Raw genomic sequence first — 24,898 nt, forward strand, 5'->3', positions numbered from 1 at the left:
TTTTGATGATTCTTGTTCGAGGTAGATTTGGTTTCTGTGTCGGTTTGATGAGAAGATTTCGCCAAGGAATGGTATGCAACGCCGATTATTTATCCAAAATAGTTGATGTGAGAGATTTAGACATATTATGTATCTTAAAGGCATGGTCAAGTCAAGTCCTACTTCCACTTAGCGGTTATGTCACAGACATTACCCACTGTTCGTTTTTTACGATTGTTGCTCGCTGCTGGCGTCTATTTCCTAACGGGACTTTTCGCTAGATACAGGCCAATAAGCCGGGCAAGCGTGCTTAGAATTGCAGTTCAGGTGGGAAGTACGTGTTCTTTTCTGAGACAACATTGTTAGTAGTAGAAGGAAGGAAACACCCGGACATGGGATTTAGGGTGATAAGATTTAGAATTGGTAACATGGGACGATCATTCAGTCACGTTCGCTTTGTGTGCGGTCAGTATCAAACAATGTTTATCTACATATTTTTTTTATCAATATAAATAAGATTATGTGAGAGATTTGGACATCTTATGAATCTTTAAAGGCATGGTCAAGCGAAGTCCTTCGTCCACTTCGCGATTAAATCAGAAAAATTATCCACTGTTAGTTTTGACGCTATTTATGAAAATCACGCATAAAATTTTATCTCTAGAATATTGGATTTGGCATCCAAGTACAATTTCTATCCCGAAGGGTATTGAAAGCATTGATATTGATCTCTATTATTGGCTCTCTGAAGAACCGTTTGTTTGTTTTTTGGACATACATGCTGCATCATGTGGCTTTTCTCCAGCCTGTCTCGGCTCAGCACCGATGCCGACCGGTCGCGGCTCGACTCTGCTGCTGCTGCCGGTATCTGCTCAAAATTGCTGCTTCGTCGGGTCTGTAGGGTAGACTGCTGATGTACTGGCTAGGTTTCGGCTGATGATGGTCGCTTCGATGGTGTCGAGCCGAAAAAGCGGTCGGTGCAGACTTCATTCCCTGCTAAAAGGTGTGAGTGCTGTTCAATCGATGATGCGGTTACTTCGCTTGTCCCGGTCAGAATGAAAGGAAAAAATCGCGTTGCGCTATTTTATGGCTTCTCGGCAGACCCAGCGGTTGCTCATTCGCTGGTGTCTGCACCAATCATACGTGGTAATGGAATGATGCAAGAATTATGCGGTACCCATATTTATAGGTTCCCTAGATCTCAATGTTTTTCATTGAAAACAGTTTCATGCCTATTGAAACAAGTTTTTCGGGTCTTATCAAGCATGGACATGGAAGGCATACTTGAAATCTGTCGATTGAGGGGCTTACCGCTGAAATTCCACTGAGACGAACGCTATTAACGTTTAAAATCTTTCAACACAGCGTAACGCGGTCGATTTGAATATTTTGAAATGACACCCGGTATAGTAAAGAGAGACGTAAGCCCTACGTCAAAAATTGTTTAACCAGTGTACAATCGATCTTGTTGATGCTGATTACGTCAGCTAGTGTGGGAGAACGAGAAGTGATAAAACTAATGTCAGCATCGAATAGCACAACATTATTTAGTGCGGAATCGATCGTATTGTAAAGGCTTATTAAACGAAGCACATCCCAACAAACAATTCTAGTTGAATAAGCTAGTATTTTAGTTGAAGTAGTTTATTTTGTATGGAATAAGCTTTTTCTCACCTTCCAATGTTTGTTGGGATTGATCTTGCGTTGGATTGGTTTGAAACACAGTTTTCGTCTTCTTGTTTTCAAAATAACTTCGTTTACAATAAATATTTAGACGCTTACCAAGGGACTTCACATGAATTACCTTCTCTACTAATCAACGATTCCTTTGCCGTAGGGCTCACGGAGATGTAGAGTATTCCTCGGTCACTTATAACAATGAGTGTTAAACTAATTTTCCTCTCCTAATCCTAAATTGACTGTAAGGACGGAACCAGCATCCTTATTGGTCATGAACTCCGAAGCAAGTATACAATAAGAATAAATTTTTTGTATCCCAATATTATTTAATTGGTGTGTTATCCGGAGGTCTCCTTTATATAGACTACAAAAAGGAAGGTTGGGGATGTTTATTTGAATTCATCCCAATTTGACAATTGTAGGGAGACTTGAATAAATTTTAATTTTTTTCCATACAAATTTCCAAATAAACGTAAATTGACTTCGCGCCACCCCTAAATGGCCACCGAATTGCCTGAAATTTTGCCGGGACTCCTAAATTATCAAAATGATGCTAATAGACATATGGGAGTTGGAATTTTTGAACATTTTGGAAATGTGAACTGCCCTAATGTGGATACATAATTGAGTATTCCACTAAGTAATCAAATCTCAGTGAACGACCACATCTCTATGTGAACAGACGCGTTTTTGGTTCACTCGCGCGCTCGCTTACGGTGCTTTTGTTCAATCGTTTACGGTACTTCTACCAACGGTCGAAATGTACAGTGAAGCAACGGTTAAAAGTACATTGGCATTTCTCTTTCCCGAGAATGCCGCCCAACCATCTCTGGCGGATATGTGCCGCTTTGTGAAGTCGTTAACCGGTGACCAGTCGCAGATGGAAACTGCATATAAAATTTCCGACGAGAAATCGGTTTTCATCCGATTTAGAAGTGAGGATGCTATGAAATATTCTCTGGAAAATAACAACGAGATGCTTCCTTTCTACTATACCAATGGAAAGAAAGTTTTGGTGCGTATGTCCGTGGCAGGTGGAAATGCTCGGTATGTACGAGTTTATGATCTACCACCGGAGATTTCTGATCGCGACGTTTGCTCCGTGCTGTCTAAGCTCGGTAAGATTAAGCGTACCGTACGCGAACGATTTCCCGCAGAGTACCAGCTAGACATGTTCACGGGAGTACGAGGACTCTATATGGATGTGGAACAAGACATTCCGGAGATTCTTTATTTTCATCACCGTAAGGGAAGAGTTCATTATGATGGAATTAAAGTGAAATGTTTTGCTTGCAAATCAGAAACGCATGTCAAAAAGGTTTGCCCGATGCTGCAAAATAAACGTATTGAAAGGCAGCAGAAGCAAACAATGAAGCTCGACAATCGGTTGCTGGATGAAGTAATAGAAACCTCAACAGTCGTCGGCTCTATCGTTGTTGAATCCACCGGCGGCATACCGTGCAAAACGGAATTGAAAAAGAATTCGAAGAAAATCAAGACGAAGCGACAGCAATCCGCAGACTCCGATACAGTAGTTGATGCGGCCGATCCTTCTACAAGTGAGAAAGGCAACAGTCCCATCCTGCGCTCGTCGGACCCATCGCTTGGGAAGAGACGGTTCAGTGTGCCTAAGTACGAATGGATTGAAGATGAACGTGAACGTAGGCTTATAATAGAGGATGACAAAGCAAGGATAGCAGCAGCATTCAATATTAGGGTGGACGAAATTGAAGTTTCTCATGATTAGATTAATTCTTCTTTATTGATAATTAGAATAAGTTTCTTTTTGTAATACTGCAAAATCTGATATTGGCTCCGCAAAATGTTAAACATGACTGAGCCTAATAATAAATGACATGAAAAAAAAAAAAAGTAATCAAATAAATCTAAGCATTCATTTTCTCATTTTGACTTAGCTCAATACTATAAAACCACGCTGACAAGGCAATATGAAGTATGCTTCAGCATAATTACATAATTCTTAAGTGAACTAAGGTTTTAAACGAAATTGGAATCCATATATGAAAAGTCCCTCAATGTCTATATTTTTTATACTTACTGATATTAAACTGATATAAAATTGATCATATTCGGGAGCACACTCTCCACGATGAATTCCTTTGAAAGCGGCACAAATGCTGGGGTATTGCCTAATCGCCAGTGGTATATGCGGCGAGAATGCGGTGATTTATCACAAACTGCCTTTTCTGTTATTATACCTGTATTGGTCGCCAAACAGTTATTTGACTTAGAAAAAGTGGAATCAAAATTGCGTACATAATGTAAAACCATTGTAATAAAACTTCCGCAAAAAAAAATTCGTTTCGTTTCGAAAAATTTCGAATTAAATGGATCTTGATTTCGTATCGTTTCGAAGTCTCGAAAGTAAATCTATATTTCTGGGAACACCAGCTCTAACAGGTAATCTATCAGATTTCGAATTTTGATAGTTTACCAGCAGTGTGCGATCTGATAAATAATTTTGGATCAGCTTAAAATGAAGTTGAATGCAATTGCTTGATTTTTTGACTGTTACACTGTATTATGTCATACTTAAGAATTGCGGCTCCGCAAAGTGTCATACACGACTGGTTAGATACCTCCTCCCTAAAACCCGTGGCATCATTATTGAACGACCTCCTAGGTGGAATAATAAGGATTTTTTTTAAGCTGATTTTATTTTGAGGCGTTGATTGCTCTTATTTCTTCCCCTGAACCAAACTGAAACACTACCCCTCCCTCTAATGTTTAAGGCATTGCTCGATCAATTAGATGCGCTATGGGAAATATTGAAATTGAATTTAGCATGTACAACTTTGCTTAAGCGAATTAAAATCAACTGCACAATAATTCATAAATGCACCTGCCCTAAAAACCCAATATATCTGGAAGTTTAAAGAGTATACGTTTGAGAACAAGCAGTGGAATATATAAATATATTTGGAGGCTTTTTTATTGCAATGTTATTTTGGTCCCTGTTGAATTTTTTGTTACCCTTCTGAGTGTTCTATCCGGGATCGTACACAAACAAGGGAGTGGTCAGTTGTTTTCGAGAGGATAAAAATGGTCGTAAAAATATTGTTTACAGTTCCTCCTCGTTTCTACTGGAGCTGGAGTTCACAGGAGAAATATGACGTGGATTTCACTTACCCGTTTTGTTATCGTATTTTTTCTCAACTAGGAGCAAACACGATACAAGAAAACAATGAGATTATTTGAATTTTATCACACATTCTTCATTGTTAACATGAAAACATAACATAACATGAAAATCTGGGTTCATGAATTCCATTCTCCCCATTCAGTTATTTATGAACAACAGTTAACATAAACGTATGCATATGAATGCGTTATTGGGGTTCTTGAATATCTTGTTAGTTAGTTAATTAACCCATCCAAAGCAAACAATAGTTAATCTAACTGGTTTGCTAATACTCCTGACTGTGCATTTCAATCCTTATATTACGGGAGTGAATTGTGCCAAATTATGCTAATCCACATGCCAATGATGTTAGCGCAAACTATTAAAACACTGCTTTGATGTGGGTGTCTGCAAAACACGAACATTTTCTCACCATACACCTCAACTGAGCTTTTTCTCAACCCATCCGAAAAAACACAGTCCGCTGATCTCACTGGCTGATGATGACCATCCGAGGACCAAAATGAAATGCAAATGAAATTTCTAATCCCCATCCGGTCGTTTCGAATCGCGTAGTTTTATTATATCCCGACTCGTGTGCTGAGCGCAACATTTGAGTTTCATCCACAGTCTGGAGCGTAATGAAATCAAAAAACTTTTTAATTAACTAGGTATGCGGAAGCATTCACCACAGATGCTCCACCGAATTATTTTTCGCTCTATTTCGTCGTGAGAGAGCGCTCAGGTTTAAGCACTAAGCTGATTAATAATTTCTAGGAGCCAGATATATATTATCATTGGAGACTAATTGGAGACTATAAATGATCTTACTTATAAGCATAATGCCTTTCGAGAACTGTTAATGTTCGATGTGATTACAGGCAAATTCGAGCGTTGAAAGTCAATAAAGTTAATTATAACTGGAAGTAATCTTAGCAACATAACATTTTTTGCGTTGTTTCGGCATTCGTACTAAATGGGCAGCTCACTGAAGTCTGCCGTAATTCATACTTCTGATCCCAAAATCCAATCCAGCGAATATTCAAAAAGACACTCAACTGATGTACTTACAACGAATCGCATTGAACGGAGAATCCCATCTTATTGTTTATCATTGAAAATTGGGCTGATCAGTTAAAGAGATCAGAAGTTTTAGCCAACATACTCATACCACAGAGAACAGACATGGATGTTCGAACAAAATTTCGGTAAAAACGTGTGTAAAGATTTAAATCGCACCTCAGCGCCGCCAACACAGGCTTCCCGACATAAAAACTCAATCTCACTAAGTGATGGCGTTGGCATACACTTCATAAACAATGTAGTGCTGCCTCCTAGGATCGAGCCTAGGAGCAATTCGGAATGAACACTAGCGCTAAAATGTAAAACACGGCAAATTTTAATCATATTTATCGGCACACTAGCACCGCGCAACGGGGGCATAACGACATACATCAAAATGACCAGTACAAACTTTTACACAAGCACGCGAATGAAGATGAACGTCTGTTCTCTGTGCTCAAACACATCTAAATGTGCAAAATTAAAAACTTTTTTGGCACTTATGCTCATCCGATTTTCTCGCAACAAGTTGCTTGAAATGCCTACCTACATATGATGGTCGTCCACTTCGTGTTGTCGGGAGCAAATCCGAATGTAATGTGGGCTGCTAATCGCTAATCGTCTCTCTGTACACCGGCCGCACGCGCATCTTTCTCGATTGCAAAAAGCCAGCAAGTGCGGGATCATCCCCGGAGACGGTGTCCTTTTTCAGGTTCTCTGCTGCACATCACGTTTGCTGGTCTCTGGTCGGCATATGCAATATATGTACAACCCACTGTAATCTCTTTATTTTATTATTGTCTCGTGGTTCAATTCGTGATTAATGCATCTGCGCCATTTCTCATATTCCTCCACGCCGTGGCGCTAAGGCAGTTTCTTCCTGTCAAAAGCTCCACGAATTCCAAGGTCTGCAACTTTGAATGTCTATTCTTTATGGCCGTACAGGGCGACAGGACTTCTATGTACTTCTTTCCTTCTTCTTAGGATAGGATGTAATGTATACCAGCAGGGCGATGGTCCGTTACTCGCACGGCAAATGCTGGGCAAAGCGTACCATTGGTACTTCGCGTACCAGAAGGAATAAAATAGATCCCATTACGCGGTCCTTAGCCTCTTACCCAGCAACTCCTATTCCTACCTCCTCATGGCGCTGGCCAAGATACGAGCAACCTTAGGGAAGATCGGGTAATCAACCCCGGTGGGAATTGTGGTCGCATGCTGACAGGGAAGGGGGGATTTGCTCCTCTCCGGAGGTGCAAATCTGATCGAGCGTCTGTTCTCCATGTTAGGAGCGGCTCAAAACAGCGTCTGTTCCTCATGTAAGGGGCGGCTGATCATCGTTCGAGTGCCAACGAGTGCCACTCTAAACTAATCTGTGCACACCATGTTGCATCGTGTCAGCATCGAGAAGGCAGCCCCTCCAACGCGATGTAGGTAGCGCAACCCTGGTAAATTAGCCTACCGAAGATTTCATAGTTACCAAGAAAGGCAAAAGTAGAGCTATCGGATTGATTCAACGGCAACAGACCCGGCAACGAATGACGGACAACGATTGGATAGTCGGATCTTGGAGCATGAGATCTTTGAATGAATCCGCACGTGTTGGGCTCCTGGCTCGTGAGCTGCAGAGGGTCGGCGTGATTGTGGCAGCAATCCAGAAAATACGGTGACCCAGAACTGGAGGACGTGAATTTCGGACGGTGGACCCCATCGCGAACACTTCATTCAAGTATCACATCTACTATAGTGGCGGTGACAGAGCAGAACGAGGAGTTGGCTTCATGGTGATCGGGAAGCAGGTGAAGGGTGTTATCCGGTGGAAGCCGACAAGAAACCGCATTTGCGTGTTGAGAATGAAGGGCAAATTCTTCAACTATAGCCTGATGAACCTCTATGCCCCAACGAACAATAAGCCTGATGACATGAAGATTGAGTTCTATGAGAGCCTTGATAAGGTCTATGGAGAGTGCCTAACACACAATGTAAAGATTGTCATCGGGGATGCCAATGCGCAGATCGGAAGAGGAAGTTTCTTGCGCCCTGTTATTGGTATGGAAAGCCTTCATTCCGCTACCAACGATAATGGTCTGTGACTGGTAACCTCTGCTGCTGCTAGAGAGATGGCATTCAGCAATAGCTACTTCGCACGTAAGAATATCCGCAAACACAACTGGCAATATCCAAGTAAAGACACTTGCTCACAAATACACTACGTGCTGATCGACGGACGAAATTTCTCGGGTATTTTAGATGTAAGGTCCTTCAGAGGTCGAGTCGATGTTCGGACTCGGATCACTACCTTGTAGTGATTGTAAATTCGGGCGTGACTTTCCAGCGTCACGGATTCACGAAACAACAGAACGATACGAATATCCAACGCTTGTCAGTTGAAGGAGTTGCTGAACAGTACCACCAGAAGCTGGACGAGCGGGTAGGAGATGCCACCGGATCTGGCGACGTCAACAAATTGTGAGAAAATATCGACGAAGCTGTGACTACAACAGCGCAGGAAGTGTTAGGCACTGCACAACGACGCCAACGAAATAGTTGGTTTGATGAGGAGTGCCAGCGTGACGGACGAGAAAAATGTTGCTATGAGTCGAATGCTACCCGATCAGCAATGCATAACAAAATTATAACAAGGGGAGTTATTTATTTCAGAAAAATATTGTAACAAAATGTGTTATAAATTTGGCTGGTTAGTTGTTAAAATAACAAAAATAAAAAAAATAAAAAATCCCTTTAGCCGTAACACAATTAAATCAGAGGTTGATACCTTTATATCAACATTATAACAATTGTTGATATAATTATCCTGTAAAAAAATCTACTTTCAAGGTAATTGCCTACATCACGTATAAAAATCTGGTACTCTACAACGACGGATTTCCATCCATAATGTAGACAATTAACTTTATACTGGCTATAAATATCGAACAAAGAATCAAGTAATTACCTGCGTTTTTTTAATATGTACAAAAAATGTAAGCAATTATTTTGCGTATTATTGTTATGTATATTAACTAATGTTGTTATAATTTTGATATGAAATAAAACTGGCCGAGGACACATTTTTATCAAATTATGTGATTATAACACACGTTGTTTTAAAAAACAACCATTGATAGATTTGAGTTATAATTTTGTTATGCATCGGGTAGTGGCTCGTACCAGTTCCAACAGAGAGCGGTACAGTGTGGTAAGGGCAGAAGAGAAACGAATCTACCGCAGTTAAAAAAGGCAACACGAAAAGAGTGTGATAGCTGAAGCGCAGGAGAATATGGATAGAAACGATATGCGGAGGTTTTACGCAACTGTAAATGGCGCGCGGCATAAGACTGCGCCAGTGCCCGCCATGTGCAATGGCCGAGAGGGGAGACTGGTAGCAGCCAGGTGGAAAGAGCACTCCGAAGATTTGTTGAATGGTGGAAATGAAGGTGCATTAAGGAGCAGCATGGACATACTCGGCGACGGCTAGCTGTGGAACCACTAACGTTGGACGAGGTAAAGAAGGCTTCAAACGAGCTGAAAAACAGTAAAGCTGCTGGGAAGGACGAGATCCCGGTCGAGTTTCTCAAACACGGAAGTGAGCAGCAATCCAGATCTGGCATGCACGGAACGGCACTATCATCACACGATCGCATATGCTCCTGGGATTTGCGGACGAAATCGACCTTATTGGAATCGATCGCAGAGCAGTAGTGGAGGCTTTTGTCCCACTGAAGAGGGACACGGCGAGGATAGGCTTAAGGCTTAACCATTAACTCTACCAAGCCAAAGTACATGGTGGCAGGTAGAGATAGGGGAAGACCTAGTGGTGTTGGTGCAGGGGTAGTGCTTGATTGGGATGTGTTTGAAGTTGTTGATGAATTTGTTTACCTTGGAACGCTTGTGACATGTGACAATGACGTTTCCCTTAAAGTGAAAAGACGTATTGCTGCTACGAATAGGGCCTGTTACGGATTACGTAACAAGCTTAGGTCCCGCAACATGCAGACGGAAACGAAATATGCTCTATACAAAACTCTGGTTCTACCAGTGGCCCTTTATGGACTTGAAGCATGGACGTTGAAAAAGACAGACCGGAGAGCTTTCGGGGTTTTCGAGCGAAAAGTGCTGCGTACAATACTCGGAAGGAAACTAGAAAGTGGTATGTGGCGCAGACACATGAATCATGAGCTGTATCAAGTATACAAAGAAGAAAATATTGTGAATCGAATAAAATACGACAGACTTCAGTGGGGTGGTCACTTAGTACGAATGTCGGAAGAAAGAATAGCGAAAAAAATATTCAACAGAGAACCAGATAGGAGCCGGCGACTTCGTGGAAGGCCACGAACACGCTGGCTGCACGCGGTGGAATCGGACCTGAGGACTCTGAACGTTCGGGAGAACTGGAGGAACATGGCCCAAGACCGACGATTATGGAGCTCTACAATATGCCAGGCATAGGTGTATCGACGCTTGAGCCAACCAGGTATCCAGGTACCCCAGGAGCTTGTTGTTTTCAGTCGGCCAATCTCCTGGATTTCCTGGATATCCGGAGCTGAAAAACGTATGTCTTGTGCGCGTGCTCCCAAGTTCGCCAGTTCGTCGAAGTTGCGGGGATGTAATTCATCGTAGACTGTCCTTTCGCAACCTGCGAAACCTAGCGGCTTGCAGCTCCATGTTCCTATTATCAAACCGCGATTATTTATTATTGCCTGGGTCTTTGCCGATTACATCGAGTCGTTGACAGATACGGCCTTATGGTTAACGCTTCAAGCAATCATGAATTATGGTCATGTTTCCAATTGATGTGGCTCATGATTTTATTGTTTCATCACGATTTAATGAAATAATTTGGTTACTGAATGAAAATGCATTAACGCATTCATAGCAGTTTATATTCTACTTCTACTTTTCTTTCGTTACAGGTTTCCGTGGAAGAATGGTGCAAAATGTGGGATGAGTACGCACGAGATCCAAATTCCGTCCTCGATTGGCAATTGAGGTGAGTGTACTAAATGCGCTTGCTTGAAAACATTACAAAAAGCGGTACAGCGACAGAATTTACAGAAATGGTGTTAAGTACAGGTCAAATACTCTTCTAGAAACATGGAAATTATGAAAAACAATCTAAATCTTCACGTTTGGCTGCTTATTAAAACTAAAATATATAAATCGAGATATCATTCAAAACTTTAGTGTTTTGGAAATTATGAATGAGGGGTTGAAATCATCTATTCCACTATACCGTTACCAACCTGATGGCACGTAGAAGGCAGAACATTTTAAGAGGTGCAAGTGACATGCACAGCACAAGCCCATGTTTTCGGAACAACTTGCCAATAGTTTACTGTTAGCAAAAAATATGAAGAATACCTGATCTGAAAGTGACGATTTTCATGCAACCCTAAGTGAAAAATTTGATAAAATTAAGCGATGTCACATTTAATATGTATGCATGCATTTACGATATACAAAAACTCAATTTAACCAAATATTATTTAGGTATAGATTTCGAATTCAAGCCGAACCACCACTGTATGTTCTTTAAATACTCCTGATAAATACTTCTTCACCTTGAAACTGGTTGTGCGGAACTAATTCGAACCAACTAGTTGTTTCTTGGAGAAGCGCTCCGGAATCGTACTAACCACGCCAACCGGAAACCTTCAGCTCGAGCGTAAATTCAATTTATTTTGATCCCCAGCGGAAATGAAACTGATACTAAAGCCGCAAAAGTCGGCGTTTATATTGAATTTGATTGTCATTTTTAAACATTTGTTTGCATGGTGTATTATATTTCATACTGAATATGGTGAATATAATTCCCATTTTGTTCGTTACAGATATATGAACTTCATGTTTGACCTGGAAGATGCATCAAACGATGGCAGTATCGACGCAGAAGAGTTTTCAATCGTTTGTTCCAGTTACGGCCCAGATAAAAATGAATGCCAGGAAGCCTTCCGTAAGATGTCAAAGGTGAGTCATACAATATTCACACAGAATGGTTTATTATAAAAATCATTTCATCGATTGCCTCATAAAAATGCTCGCAAACGACTTCGTTTGCATAAACGCGAAGCCACTGGATTTAATTTATGTTCCCCCGCAAACCAGCCTACCAGTACCAGCCTTTAATCGGATTGAATGTTGTTTGAAATTCGGCCATCGATTAAAACAATCTGCAGACTTTTGGAAAGAGAAGCAAATACACTTTTGACTGTTTCGTCGTTCCATTTTGCAGGCCTTCCAATCTACCATCGCACATTACTATAGTTTCCATGTCGATTGGCTCCATTTTAGATAGCGATAAATATTTATTGAATTTTCATTAAAATATCGTGTGTCACCCCCAAAAAACGGGTAGCTTAGCACCGTTTAGTAAGCCAGTTCGAATTGCAAAACGATGCAGTGCGCGGGTTTTCTATCTTCCACAGCTCCCGAATCTAGTGCACAGCTTGTGACACCGGCCCGGGTGACTGCTGGTGCGTCCCAATTGGCTTCTGGCCAAAAATCTGGCACTACGTTGTGGGTGAACATTTTGCTAGCTGCATTAAAAGCATTCCGCTCTAAGTTGCCCGTTGAAATGGGTACCCACCGCAACTAGCCACCGATTTATGTTTTCTGTCAACGGTGATGTTACTAGGGTCAGCGTAATATCGAATTAATTAGGCAACAATCGATATTTAAAAAAATGTGTCCTAGGATTGTACGACTCTTTTTCGAAAACCAATTACCCGTATGAAATTTCCCCAAGAATGTAATTTATCCGAATATCATTTCCCTGAATGTAAGTTCAATCAAAGTTAATGAATCGCCTGCTTTGAGCGTGCTTACAGCGGCACACTAGGAGTTAACTTTCTGAAATCAGTATGGCGAAAGGCATCTAAGGTTCGATTTCTCAAAATGAATTATTGGCAGTGGCTGATTTTCTACTCGCCACTGTCACATCCAGGCGCTATAGTATATGCGCAAAATAGCCAGCATGAGTTAACCACCAGAAATTTGTATGACGAAAGACATCTAACACGGGTTTTCTCGAAATTAGGATCTTTTCATGGAAAACTATTTGGTACCGGCTATGTAGGAAGGTGTCCGCTACTACGCCTACCAAATATTTTTTCGATTGAGGTGCTTAATTTTGAGAAATCGAACCTTAGATGCCTTTCGCCATACTGATTTCCGAAAGTTAACTCCTAGTGTGCCGCTGTAAGCACGCTCGAAGCAGGCGATTCATTAAGCACCTTCATCGAAAAAATATTTGGTAGGCGTAGTAGCGGACACCATCCTTCATAACCGGTACCAAATATTTTTTCATGAAGAGTTCCTTATTTTGAGAAAACCTACGTTAGATGTCTTTCGCCATACAAATTTCTGGCGGTTTACTCTTGCTGGCTATTTTGCGCATATACTATAGCGCCTGGATGTGGCAGCGGGGAGTAGAAAATCAGCCACTGCCAATAATTCATTGCCTCCGGGTATTGGACCACCCGACTTGGACATTATTTTACAATGTTCTGAAAACTTAACCACTTAGCGGCTACTGAAGTGGCTTGACGACTGACTGGCAAATAGCACACACAACCTCTTCTTGATCAGTACAATTGCCGATGAAGAATGTGTGTAGCCGTTAGTCACTCTAAATACTCACGCTCCTCTCTAAATACTCACGTACGAGCCAATAACACAGCCGTTTTTCAACGGATTCTTGAGATTTTGATATGAGTCGATTAGTAAATACTCAAAGATTCCATACAACTATAGTAAAGAATTGATTTAATGCATTTGACTATTGAAAAATACAATATCGTCAGGTGATGTTGAAAAAGCACTTTAAAAGTAAATTGCCTACATTTCGACTATTGGCTAGACCTGTGCGCCGGTCATATAATCGGCGGCGGCGACGTAGTGGTCACTTTTGCCCCGGCGGCGCGCCGTTGGCTTTTATCGGCGGCGTGAACCGGCGTGTATGAAAAAATCAATGGCTAAAAAAATCAATTTTTACGCGGATTTTTGAATTCACGCGGTTTTAATTCGCACGGTACGAATCGCCCGTATAAAAATCGAGGAATAAAATTGTAATATTCTATTTTTGCCGATCATCAAACAGCACATTCCATAGTAAATTACCAGTGACACTAATAAGTACCTGATCTCAAAATATTATTTAAATTAAAACTATTTTATTATTCTCTGATTTTAAATAATCAAAATTTAACAACGAATCCTGCTTCACTTTTCGTAACCCTTGAGCAGTATTAAGAATTAGACTTCGGTGTCTTAGGGCTAGTTTGTTAATATTTTTTACAAAAGTTTTTCCAATTCAGGATTTTGGTAAACTTCAGTCGATTTACTTCTCAATATATCTAAATTTCAGAAAAAAAACTATTATTCTTTGAGTTACATATACAATTGGGCGTGGTTTGAGCAGCTGCATATCTAGTATATTTAGAGAATTTGCAGTGCTACTTCGTTCACCTGCTGTGACCCTTAGATCCTGGAAGGACATTCACGATGGAATCCACTAATGACAACCACAATGGACATTTTACTCCCCACATCGCGTTCTTGTATGCACAAATCTCAATAGATGATCAACATAACTTAAATGAACTCGGCTGAGTAAGACTTGGGCACGATGACCAATCAAATTGAATATTTTCCTCAAAAGTTGGTAAAATATGCCAAAAAGTTCTTGGTGGAGTTCCTGAAGGCATTTCCGGAGGAAACTACGATTCTTTTTTCTAAGTTTCATTAGAAAATCCTTTGTAAAACCCTATAAGAAATTCTGCGGAAACTCATATAGGCATTTTTTCAAAAACCATTAAGGTTCCATTAAGGTAAAACCATAAAATATTCTTCCAGGATTAATTCGGAAATTTATTCAGGAATGAAATAGTTTCCGTAAGAATTCATAATAGAATTTCCGAAGAAATTGTTGAAAAAAATCTTCGAAGGGGTTCAGAAAGGACTCTCCGAGGGAAAAGAATTTATAAAGACATTTCTGACAAAATTTCTGAAGAATTTTTCGAAAGAAGTTAGTGTAAAATATTTCGTCCGAACTTGGCCAATCTCACTATTGATCCCACGACTGACTTCTCACAAATCATACCGAAGAAATACAAAACCAAACTAGCTTGTTTGCTTGCTAAATGTAGACTCGTTTATTCGTCATAAGGAACAAAGGTTTGGACACGCAGACACTTATACTGCCGTTCTACGCATAATTGTCTCATGTTACCTTTGATGAAAAATCTCAAACTCGAGTCAATTTGTCCCACTGAAAAAATGAAGTTGTTGTTCCGTTTGAATAAGTAGTGATTCATTTTATGTCCTGGAAAAGTTCTGCCTACGCTCATAACATCCCAAAAATATTTGTTAAATTTTAAGATCTAATCGAACCTGAAATTTAGTGGGACAAATTGACTCGAGTTTGGATTTTTTCTTCAAAGGCAACATGGGACAATTATGTGTAGAACGGCAGTATAGGTATTATATAATTTTGCCCGGTAGCACGTACTTCAAAAATAGTTCACATTAGGGAACCGAAGGAATTCCCGCAGAAAAATCAGTAAATTCGAAAAAATGCTCCATGAAATTCCTAGAAGAATTTCCGAATGGTTCCCAAAAGCAATTTCCGAAGAAATTTCTTTAAATTAATTTCTGAAGAGATTCCTGAAAAAATCAAAAGAAATGGAGAATGTTGTGCCGGAATTATCGGGGGCCAAATTACGTAACTTTGAATGGGGAGGGAGGGGGTCAAGCCGAGCGTTACGATCCATACAAAAAATAAACCTTCCATACAAAAAGTGTTGCGTTACGTAATTTTAGAAAGAACCCTTGAGGAAAATGTCCAAGAACTACTTCCTAAAGTTATCAAAGCATTTTCAAAGGATTACCCGTGGAAATTCCCAAGGAATTGTTTCAGGTAGCTCTGAAAGAATTCCTATGGGAATTTGAGGATAAGTTGTCAAAAAACTTGCTAAGGAATCCCTAGAGGAATTTCTAAAAAAAAAATCCAATGTTTTTTTTCTAAAAAAAATCCGAAAGAATTCTTAAAATAATCCTTCGTATTAATTTCCGAAGAAATTCCAAAGCAAACTTTCAAAGACTAAACATATTTCCGAAAGAAATCACTCAAATAAAGAATATAAAAAAAATAAAAAATATTTCCGAAAGAATCTGTGAATGAAATTCTGAAGGAATTTTTAGAGGAATTCTAGAATATTTTCGAAATATTTTCGGAATTACGAAAGAATTCCTGAAGAATTTTATGAAGCAATGCCTAAACCAATTTCCTACGAAATTTTCAAAGGAATTTCCAAAAGAACGAAATTTAACGAATTTGCTAAGGTTCTTTGAAACAAAGGAATACGTGGAGCAAATTCTGACGTTCCTGAATTCTTGAGGTAAATTTTAAGGAATACCCGAAAGAATTTCCGAAGAACTTTCTGGAATTCGTTTCAGGAGGGGTTTGTGTAGAACATTTTGAGGCAATTTTCCGAATCCTGGACGAATCTTCAAAGCGAATAAATTACTGGGGAAAATTCCAAAGGAATTCTTGAAGAAACTAATGAATTACATCAGAAATACCAGTTGGCATTTTCTCTGAAATTCTATTAGGAATTTCTTCGTGATTCCCTTTGAGAATTCCTTCGAAAATTCCATCATAAAAACCATCAAAAATACCAAAAATATCGATCCATCTAGAAATACTTTTAGGTATTCTCCATGGAAGTATTTTACCTTCAAAAACTCAAAAGTTCTTTTACGAATTATTTTCGAAAATCCATTCAGGTTCTCCATTGGAATGCCTTCAAAAATTTATTTTGAAATTCCTGCATTGACTCAACACAAATTTCTTGAATTACGCCTTCAAAAATTTATTTGGAAAATCCTTTAGAATTTTATTTCTTAAATAATCAAGAAAATACCGCCCGGAAATTCCTCCAGGGACTTCTTTAAAAGATTATTCGAAAAATCTCCGAGATTTCGTTCGGAGATTTCTCCGGATTTTTTTCAGCAGATCTTCCAGGAAATCCTTTGAAATTGATTGAAAATGAAGTTGTTTGCGATGTAGTAGAATTTTCGAAAATTTAGTAGAATAATTGTATTGTAGTATAAGAATAGTTGTAGTAGTAGAATTTTCGAAAAAAAAAATCCATAAATAGAACACAAACATCAAAAGACTTTCGGGAAGATGAAGGCATTTTCGAAGAAATTCCTGCAGGAAGTTCCGGAAGAATTCCCGGAGAATATTTAAAAACAGTTGCTGGAAGAAGTTCTGAAGAAATTCCTTAGGCAAATTTTGAATGTAGTTCTTGTGGATATCTGGAAGATTTTCTTTCCAGCGATTCATGAAATAATTGCTGAAACATTTTCAAAAGGAAAGAAGAAATTCTCCGAAAAACGAATGGAATTTTTTAAGGAATTCCTTCAGAAATTTCCGCAGAAATTGCTACAGAAACTACCAAAGAAATTCCTCAAGGAGTATCCGAAGGAGAATGTAGGAATTCAAGCATTCTTTAAGCAATTTCCGAAAAAAAAAATCGTGAATGATTTTCTGAAGAAATAAAAATAAATATTCTTAAAAATTCTTAAGCAATTTTCGGAGAAATTTTGTAAGGAATATCCAAAGAAATACCCAAACAAATTTTAGGAAGAATTCCTAAAATAATCCTCTAAGGTTTTTTAAAAGAAACTTTTCGGAGGAATATCTGGAGGAATTATTGAATACATTTCTTGATTTATTTTCGAACTAATTTCTGGAGTATTTTTCGAAAGAATTCATAAATCAATGTTTAAACGATACTTCTTCGAATATTCTCAGAAATTCCAGGAATTTTACGAAAAGGCTTTTACAATACAGTATTAAATAATTTCAAGAAATAAAAATTAAATTTTCGTAATGTTTGAAAATACCTGACGTTTTAACTAAATAATTTGACTAAATACTATGCAGCGAGGCGACAACGCCCCAGTTCTGGGTTATAATGGCTGTGAATAAGAAAATAAGCAGTGTTTTTAACGGATGCTCGTAATATTTGCTCAGGAATATGTGCTTTGCTGATGCTCAGCAAGTGGTTTTGTCAATTATATTTAGAAATTGATTTCAAAATTTAAATTACTTACTCGGGAGTCTAATGTGCAACTTAACTTGAAATTTCTAAACTGCAATAATTTTCCTGTACAATGCCAGATCCTTTAAGAATGGGGACGCTTTGGTCATGCATCCAGGCCCCACAAAAGCTTAACCACAACAAACCTATTTTTCGAGTTACCTACAAGTTTAGGTGCCCGACTGAATGAAGCCTTGGCTTAACGCATTCCAAAGATCAGTTTAACAATTTATGTATTATATTACTAGATAAAGTTCAAATTCTCAAACTAATCAACCAACCTATTAATTAACCAAGCCAATGTCACTTCACCGACTTAGGCACACCATCGCTTGAGGTAGATTTGAAATTGAATTTTGACGAGATCCACCTTATCAACATTTATGAACTGCCATAAGACTAATTTAGTACTATTCCAATTAATTCCACCACGCTGTATTTCTTCACAGTTACGTATTTCGACATCAAGTATTAGGCCGTTTTCGGTGACTCGTGCTTGGCTCGACTCGATTTAAGTTAATCGATTTTTTTTATTGCGATTAGTCATCGGCGTGGCAAAATTTTGATCGGCGGCGCGCCGACCCAAAATCGTCGGCGGCGGCGGCGCGAGTAAAACCACCGGCGGCGGCGGCGTGGGGCGGCGGCGCACAGGTCTACTATTGGCCCGGTATCTGGTATGCACATGCATAAAATGTTGATGATCAAATTTCGCATCCACTATCGCACTATACGTAATCCTGCGGTCGTATCTTTGAAACAACCCTTTACCTTTATCATCTTTCTTTAAGGAAAATTTCATACTTTTTATTGCTCTTATTGATTGTTCTGTATAAAGCTTTTAATTTTTTGTGGAAAAAAATATTAGTTAGGTAGAAAATTTTGCAATTGTTTATTACTATAGTAAAAAATTTACACGTCCATGCAAACTGTTCTGCATTTGAATACGCACTACTTTGGAATCAAATCAATATCAATAGCTGAGCTCGTCGCATTCAAAGACCACCACTTCCATTTGACGTGCACAATGTTTTGAATATAAATACCGTGATGTGCCCTAATTTCGCGCGCGCCCTAACTTCGCGCATTATAAAATCATTTATTTTTTTCAATGTTCAGGTACCAGTCAAAATCTGGAGGATTACAAAATATCATTGTTGTTGAATGTTGAATTGAAAAACAAACTTGGTTTAGTACACCAAATACAATTATTTCAATTTGATCCTCCTATCGACCGCCATATTTGCTTGTGCTTAGCACAGCGACGAAGAACATGACCCAAGTAAACAAATGATTTTACTGTACAAAACTGGCTACTTTTTGAAAATATTTGTATCCATTATGCTCTGTTGGATATGTTTATTCGTCATTACTATTGAAAAGTGTAAAATTTTACATATTTTGTGTTTATTTAGACTTTCGCTTTGTGAGCGAAATTAGGTATATGAGAGTAATTATGGTGCCTAATTTCGTTTATTGTTGTTGCGTATACGCAACTATAGTTTCATTTGCAACATTCTAATGAAACAAAAGCAATATAATACACAGGACAGTTTTACACTGAATAGAACCCGAAAAGTTCATTCCCATACGCTTTTTATCTCATTTTCAGGCGGATAACCACCGACATCAACTAATGTTGACTTAAAAAATCTTATAGATCAGTGCCTGCAATAGCTACCAAATCCGATGTGTAAAATGATGCTAACATGTGCGATGTGTAAAATGATGCTAAACTTAAGATAAAACTACAGCAGCTTTTTCGATAATGTATATAATATTGAAGATATCTTGAATAAAACACATATTTGAAGATGTCCTATGTAGGAGAAGGCGGAATTTAAGACTTTCTTTCATGACGTCTCAAAAATTTAAACTTTTTTTATACACCAGCTAAACATTGCTCATACAATGCCTTTTTTCTTAAAATATGGTTTATATTTCAGAAGCAAACGATATTTTAGGAATTATGACTTGTGTCAACTAAAATGCATAAAGTAAAATCTAAGCAAAGCTCCAGGGTCGAAATATAGGCACATACCATTTCGACTAAAGAATGGGTCACTGACGGCTGTCTGATACCGTTATCTACATATTTTGAATAATGGATGCATGCTTCTATTGGTTAATTGATTATAATTCATCAAACCAATAACGTTGAATATCGAAACATGAGCGAAGTTAGGAACACTTTTGCGCTAAATTAGGAACTATCCTATTTTCTTGCGCGAAATAAGGAGCATACAACGGTCTCGGATTCATACTCCATTTTTTTTTAAATAGCAGCAAAATTTTGCAAGTAACATTTTTTTGAGAACCTAGAATCCTTCTACTACGTGATGCAGTAGCAAATGTTTCCAAATGGCCACTACATGTTTTTTAATGAACGTTTTAACTTTGTCAGATCTTAAGTGCGCGAAATTAGGGTACTTCACGGTACAACAAAATAAAAAAATAGAATTACCTCAGCAAAGATTTGAATAACATACCTTTGCTTGAAAGTCCTTCGTCTTACCATGACTCCATCTCACACTTCGAAATACCTTGTGAAATAAGCAGAACAGATGAAAGAACTGTCATCTATTTTTAGAACAACACCAATATCGCTCCACTCTTAAATCAATGGCCTTGAACCTGTGTATATAGCATAGCTTTCATTTCTAGTGGAGACATTATTGGTGCTGATCGAAGTGCTAATCATTTCAACATCTAGTGAGTAGCACTTTGATCAACAGAGTTGATGTTATGGAATTGTCTGCATTCAACACACTTGTGAAAGGTGTGACACCACTTCAAAATCAAAGGAATATCATTTTCAATAATAGTGATTTTAAAGTTGATCATTCAATAGATGGAACAGTTAAATTGAGCGTGTTGATTTTTTACCGTGTAATATTGATTTATTTATGGAAACTTTGTATTCTTTCCGTGGAACATTTTGATTTCTTTATGGAATGTTTTTTTTATTATTGCATTTTTTGGTTTTAATAGTGCTTATTTATTTTTGTTTCGTGGAAAATTAGCATTATTTGTGGAAATTTCATATTTATTTATTGCTCATATCCTGATTTCTTTAAATTTGGTAGATAAAATATCATCGCAACAGCCATATTCTGAGAAATCAATTAGTCGTAGGCACTCGGACGATTATCAGCCGTCCCTAACATGTAGAACATACGCTGTTTTGAGTCGCTCCTAAGAAGACGCTCAGTAAGATTAGCACCTCCGGAGAGCAGTGTAGTAGTAGCGGATTGTGTTAAAATAATAATCGGAGATACGAAATAAAAGCATGAATTATTTGAATGAGATTTAAATTTCTAAATCGAAGCAATCGGCGTTCGAATTGAATGTGCCCATTAGTACACGAATATGAACTCGATTGACAGAACAAAACAAAGAACGAGACGATACTAATTCGAATATTGGGTACATCTTCTATGTATCACTAGAGCTACTCGTTCTGTCAGAGCATAGTTGTGAGTACACAGCCCATGATAATTCAGATATTCGACGGATGTCCTAAGGATATTCGCTCGGCCCCGACATGGCGCGGTTGGTAGCTGGTCATGATTCGGGGTATTTTTTGTGTAAAAGAGAGAAAGTAGGAGGAAAAAGAGATAAGAAATGCTCTCCGGTGGAAATAGACGGAGGAGCAAAGGTACAAGATGATATAAAAAAAAGAAGAAAATAGAAAAACAGAAAAATGCGATGAAAGGAATTGAGAAATGCTCTCCGGTGGAAATAGACGGAGAAGCAAGAGTACAAGATGTTCTGAAAAAAAGAAAACAGAGTTTTGAACTTTGGTAGTGATGGACAGAGTACAAGGACAAAAAGAAAGAAAGAAAGAAAGAATGGAAACAGTTGGCCTTTTCCTGAGATAGACGTAGAGCCGCAAAAATAATATGAAAAGCAATGAAAAAGAACGATGGTTGAAGATTTTCTGATTTTGTTGTTTGATCGATGTTCTTGGGACTAGAAAACTAACATGACAGAGAATTGAAAATTCAACAAAGTGTTGTTTTGCGATTTTTTAAATCAAATAGAATTATAGAAAAGAGTAGAGGTGAGCGGGATTGTAGTAGTAGCGGATTGTGTTAAAATAATAATCGGAGATACGAAATAAAAGCATGAATTATTTGAATGAGATTTAAATTTCTAAATCGAAGCAATCGGCGTTCGAATTGAATGTGCCCATTAGTACACGAATATGAACTCGATTGACAGAACAAAACAAAGAACGAGACGATACTAATTCGAATATAGGGTACATCTTCTATGTATCACTAGAGCTACTCGTTCTGTCAGAGCATAGTTGTGAGTACACAGCCCATGATAATTCAGATATTCGACGGATGTCCTAAGGATATTCGCTCGGCCCCGACAAGCAGCAGAACCCTCTTCCCTATCAGCGTACAACCAAAATTTCCACCGGGGTTGTTTACTCGATCTGCCCTATGGTTGCTCGTACCGTGGCCAACAGGGAGGAAGGGATAGGAGTTGCTGGGTAAGAGGCTAAGGACCGCGAAATGGGGTCTATATTATTCCTTCAGGTACCCACGCGTTACCCAACATTTGCCATGCCAATGCATCTGTGAATCCATGCCATGTATCTCAAGGGGTTGCACAAAGTAATTTCGTTCCCCATTATAAACTCCTTTCCAAAATATAATCGAGCTATTTTTTTCTCAAAAATCATTCTTCAGCTAGTTCCATACTTCATATAAAAACTTAATACTAATGCTACTTCCTTTTCTTTTCCTATTGTCCTCTTAGGGAGCCGAAGAGGTCGACCGCGATCAGTTCGCCGTATTGTGGCGTGAGTACTTTTCCTCAGACGACCCCGGAGCGCCTGGTAATTTCATTTTTGGTCGAACGGGATTTTAACGTGCAATAGATAGTGGAGTCGAAAACGAAGCGCTGATTTTGTTCCCTTTGACCTTTTTGGATTGTTAACACTCTGAAGGAGAATAGGAATAGGAAAAAATATCAATTAAACAAATCACTCAAAAACGAAACACCCGTTTCAATTATATCGATGTAGATAATGGTTCCGATTTTCGTTCTATTCAATAACATCAACCGAAATTTGTTAGGGAAAAATATACTGAAATTTCCAACGGGCTCAACTAGAGAGGACATTCGAGTTGATAATAAATAATCATGAAGAGGAGGTGATTCTGAGGTGGTCTAGATTCATTTCGGAAACATCAGTCAAAAACGGCAAGCTGCAGATGTTGTCCCGGCCCCAGAACGCGAATTCACTGACTATTAAGTGATAGTACGGTTCATGAATAACAAAATCAAGCGATGACACGGAACGGATACGATGGTATGCACCGCTAGATGAATGGAGAATCTGGTCGTTTGCTCGCTGCTGGCAGAAATAGTTGGTGTATGGGTGGATTGCGACGTTCGGGAATGACAAAACCGGGCTAGACAAGATGCAGTAGCACTGTGCCAGAAACAAATAGTCCCCTGCTGCTATCCGGAACGGTGGCGTGATGATAATAAATGGAGAAACGTGAAATATGATAAATCGCATTAAATGGTATGTCGTTTTTTGCTCCCACTGAGAATGATTTTCTTATTGTTCTGCTCCTGGAAGGTTTATCCTTTAGTTTGGTATTAATTCTAGATAGAAAATACCTTGGGAATAGTGAGGAGCTGTGGCACGGAAGAAATTTGTTTACAGATATAATTATTTTTGAATTCTAACATCGGAGTACCATTGCAAACTGAATTAGTTATTTAAGAAACGCAACGCGAAAGATTATTGAATAGGGAAACGCCTTCTTGGTTTTCCTGCACATTAATCGTGTTTGAGCATGATGTATCAAGGCTCACCTGGGTGCGAATGATATTAAAATAATTGTCAAAGATAAAATGAAAACCATAGGTATTTGCTTTGAGCGAAAAAAATTTGCGAGGAAAACGCTCTTCCTCAACTTGTTATGTACCACGCGTCTCCACGTATAATATTTAAGAAATTCCAACTGATAACAAGATTCGTTTAGAAAGCAAAACTGCTGCTTCTTGTTTATGACTTTTTGCTTATTGCTAACTCTCACTGTTCTAGATGCACTTCTGCAGATTTAAATTGAGTCCTTTCGATGCATGAATTTGAATGATGCTCTTTTTGTATTTTTTGTACACATTCTGTGGGAAGGTCCCATAGTACCGAACACATCGGAGCACTAGGGAATTTGGGATTAAAAATGAACGAATTTACTGTGTGGCACCTTAACTATGATTTTTAGGATACTGGCAAATGAGGTAACTTGCAACAGATTGACTTGACTTCAATCATGCATGTCGCTTTTTTTAATTAGACTTATGTATCAACCTCAGTAAAATGTCCGTATTTGCCTGTATGGAGCTTCCGGAGTACCGGAAATAGGAAAATTGTACAAACATTCATTCACTTTTGGTACCATCATACTTTTTACAGAGATTATAATATTATGTAGAAACAAATAAAGAATTTTTGAGTTCAATTTTTATTCTTCTATCAGGTTTTAGTTTAGTTCGTGCTATTGTTTTACTCTGGATTATAATTTTTAAATTTCGGCAAAATTTGTTCTTTTTATTTCTATCAAAACAAATTAGAAGTTTCCATTAGATTCCTATTCGGTTGGTATTGATATTCCTTTGGAAATTCTTTCGTGAATTTTCAGCAATCAATATATTGCTCTGGGTTGTCCGCGGATTTTTTTTCGCGGTACGACATTTCACGGAATGTACCAATTCTCCGGAAGACATTTCACGGAATGTACCTACTTTTTTACCGAAAGTCATTCCGCAGGATTCTATTTGGTAAAATTTAGTTAGAAAAATGATCGTTCAAATATTTATTAAAATCTACTTGATGCTGTTGTTATAGCATGTAGCTGTTGTTTTGTAATCCGGTTTAAATTCTTTTGGATTGTGA

The 24,898-nt window shown here is 38.5% G+C and overlaps 1 protein-coding gene across 10 annotated transcripts in view; it reads left to right on the forward strand.

Annotated features, from left to right (window-relative positions):
- Nucleotides 1–24,163, forward strand: part of LOC134205148 (calexcitin-1-like) — a 120,376-nt gene extending 96,213 nt beyond the window's left edge. For all 10 annotated transcript variants that reach the window (XM_062680108.1, XM_062680112.1, XM_062680109.1 and 7 more), the window contains exons 6-8: nucleotides 10,780–10,856; nucleotides 11,698–11,833; nucleotides 22,744–24,163. In XM_062680108.1, the coding sequence (XP_062536092.1) occupies nucleotides 10,780–10,856; nucleotides 11,698–11,833; nucleotides 22,744–22,854 (324 nt within the window). In that variant the 3' untranslated portion in view covers nucleotides 22,855–24,163. The remainder of the gene's footprint in view (nucleotides 1–10,779; nucleotides 10,857–11,697; nucleotides 11,834–22,743) is intronic.
- Nucleotides 24,164–24,898: the final 735 nt, after the last annotated feature.

Source organism: Armigeres subalbatus, chromosome 1 (assembly GCF_024139115.2).
Source record: "Armigeres subalbatus isolate Guangzhou_Male chromosome 1, GZ_Asu_2, whole genome shotgun sequence".
NCBI lineage: Eukaryota > Metazoa > Arthropoda > Insecta > Diptera > Culicidae > Armigeres > Armigeres subalbatus.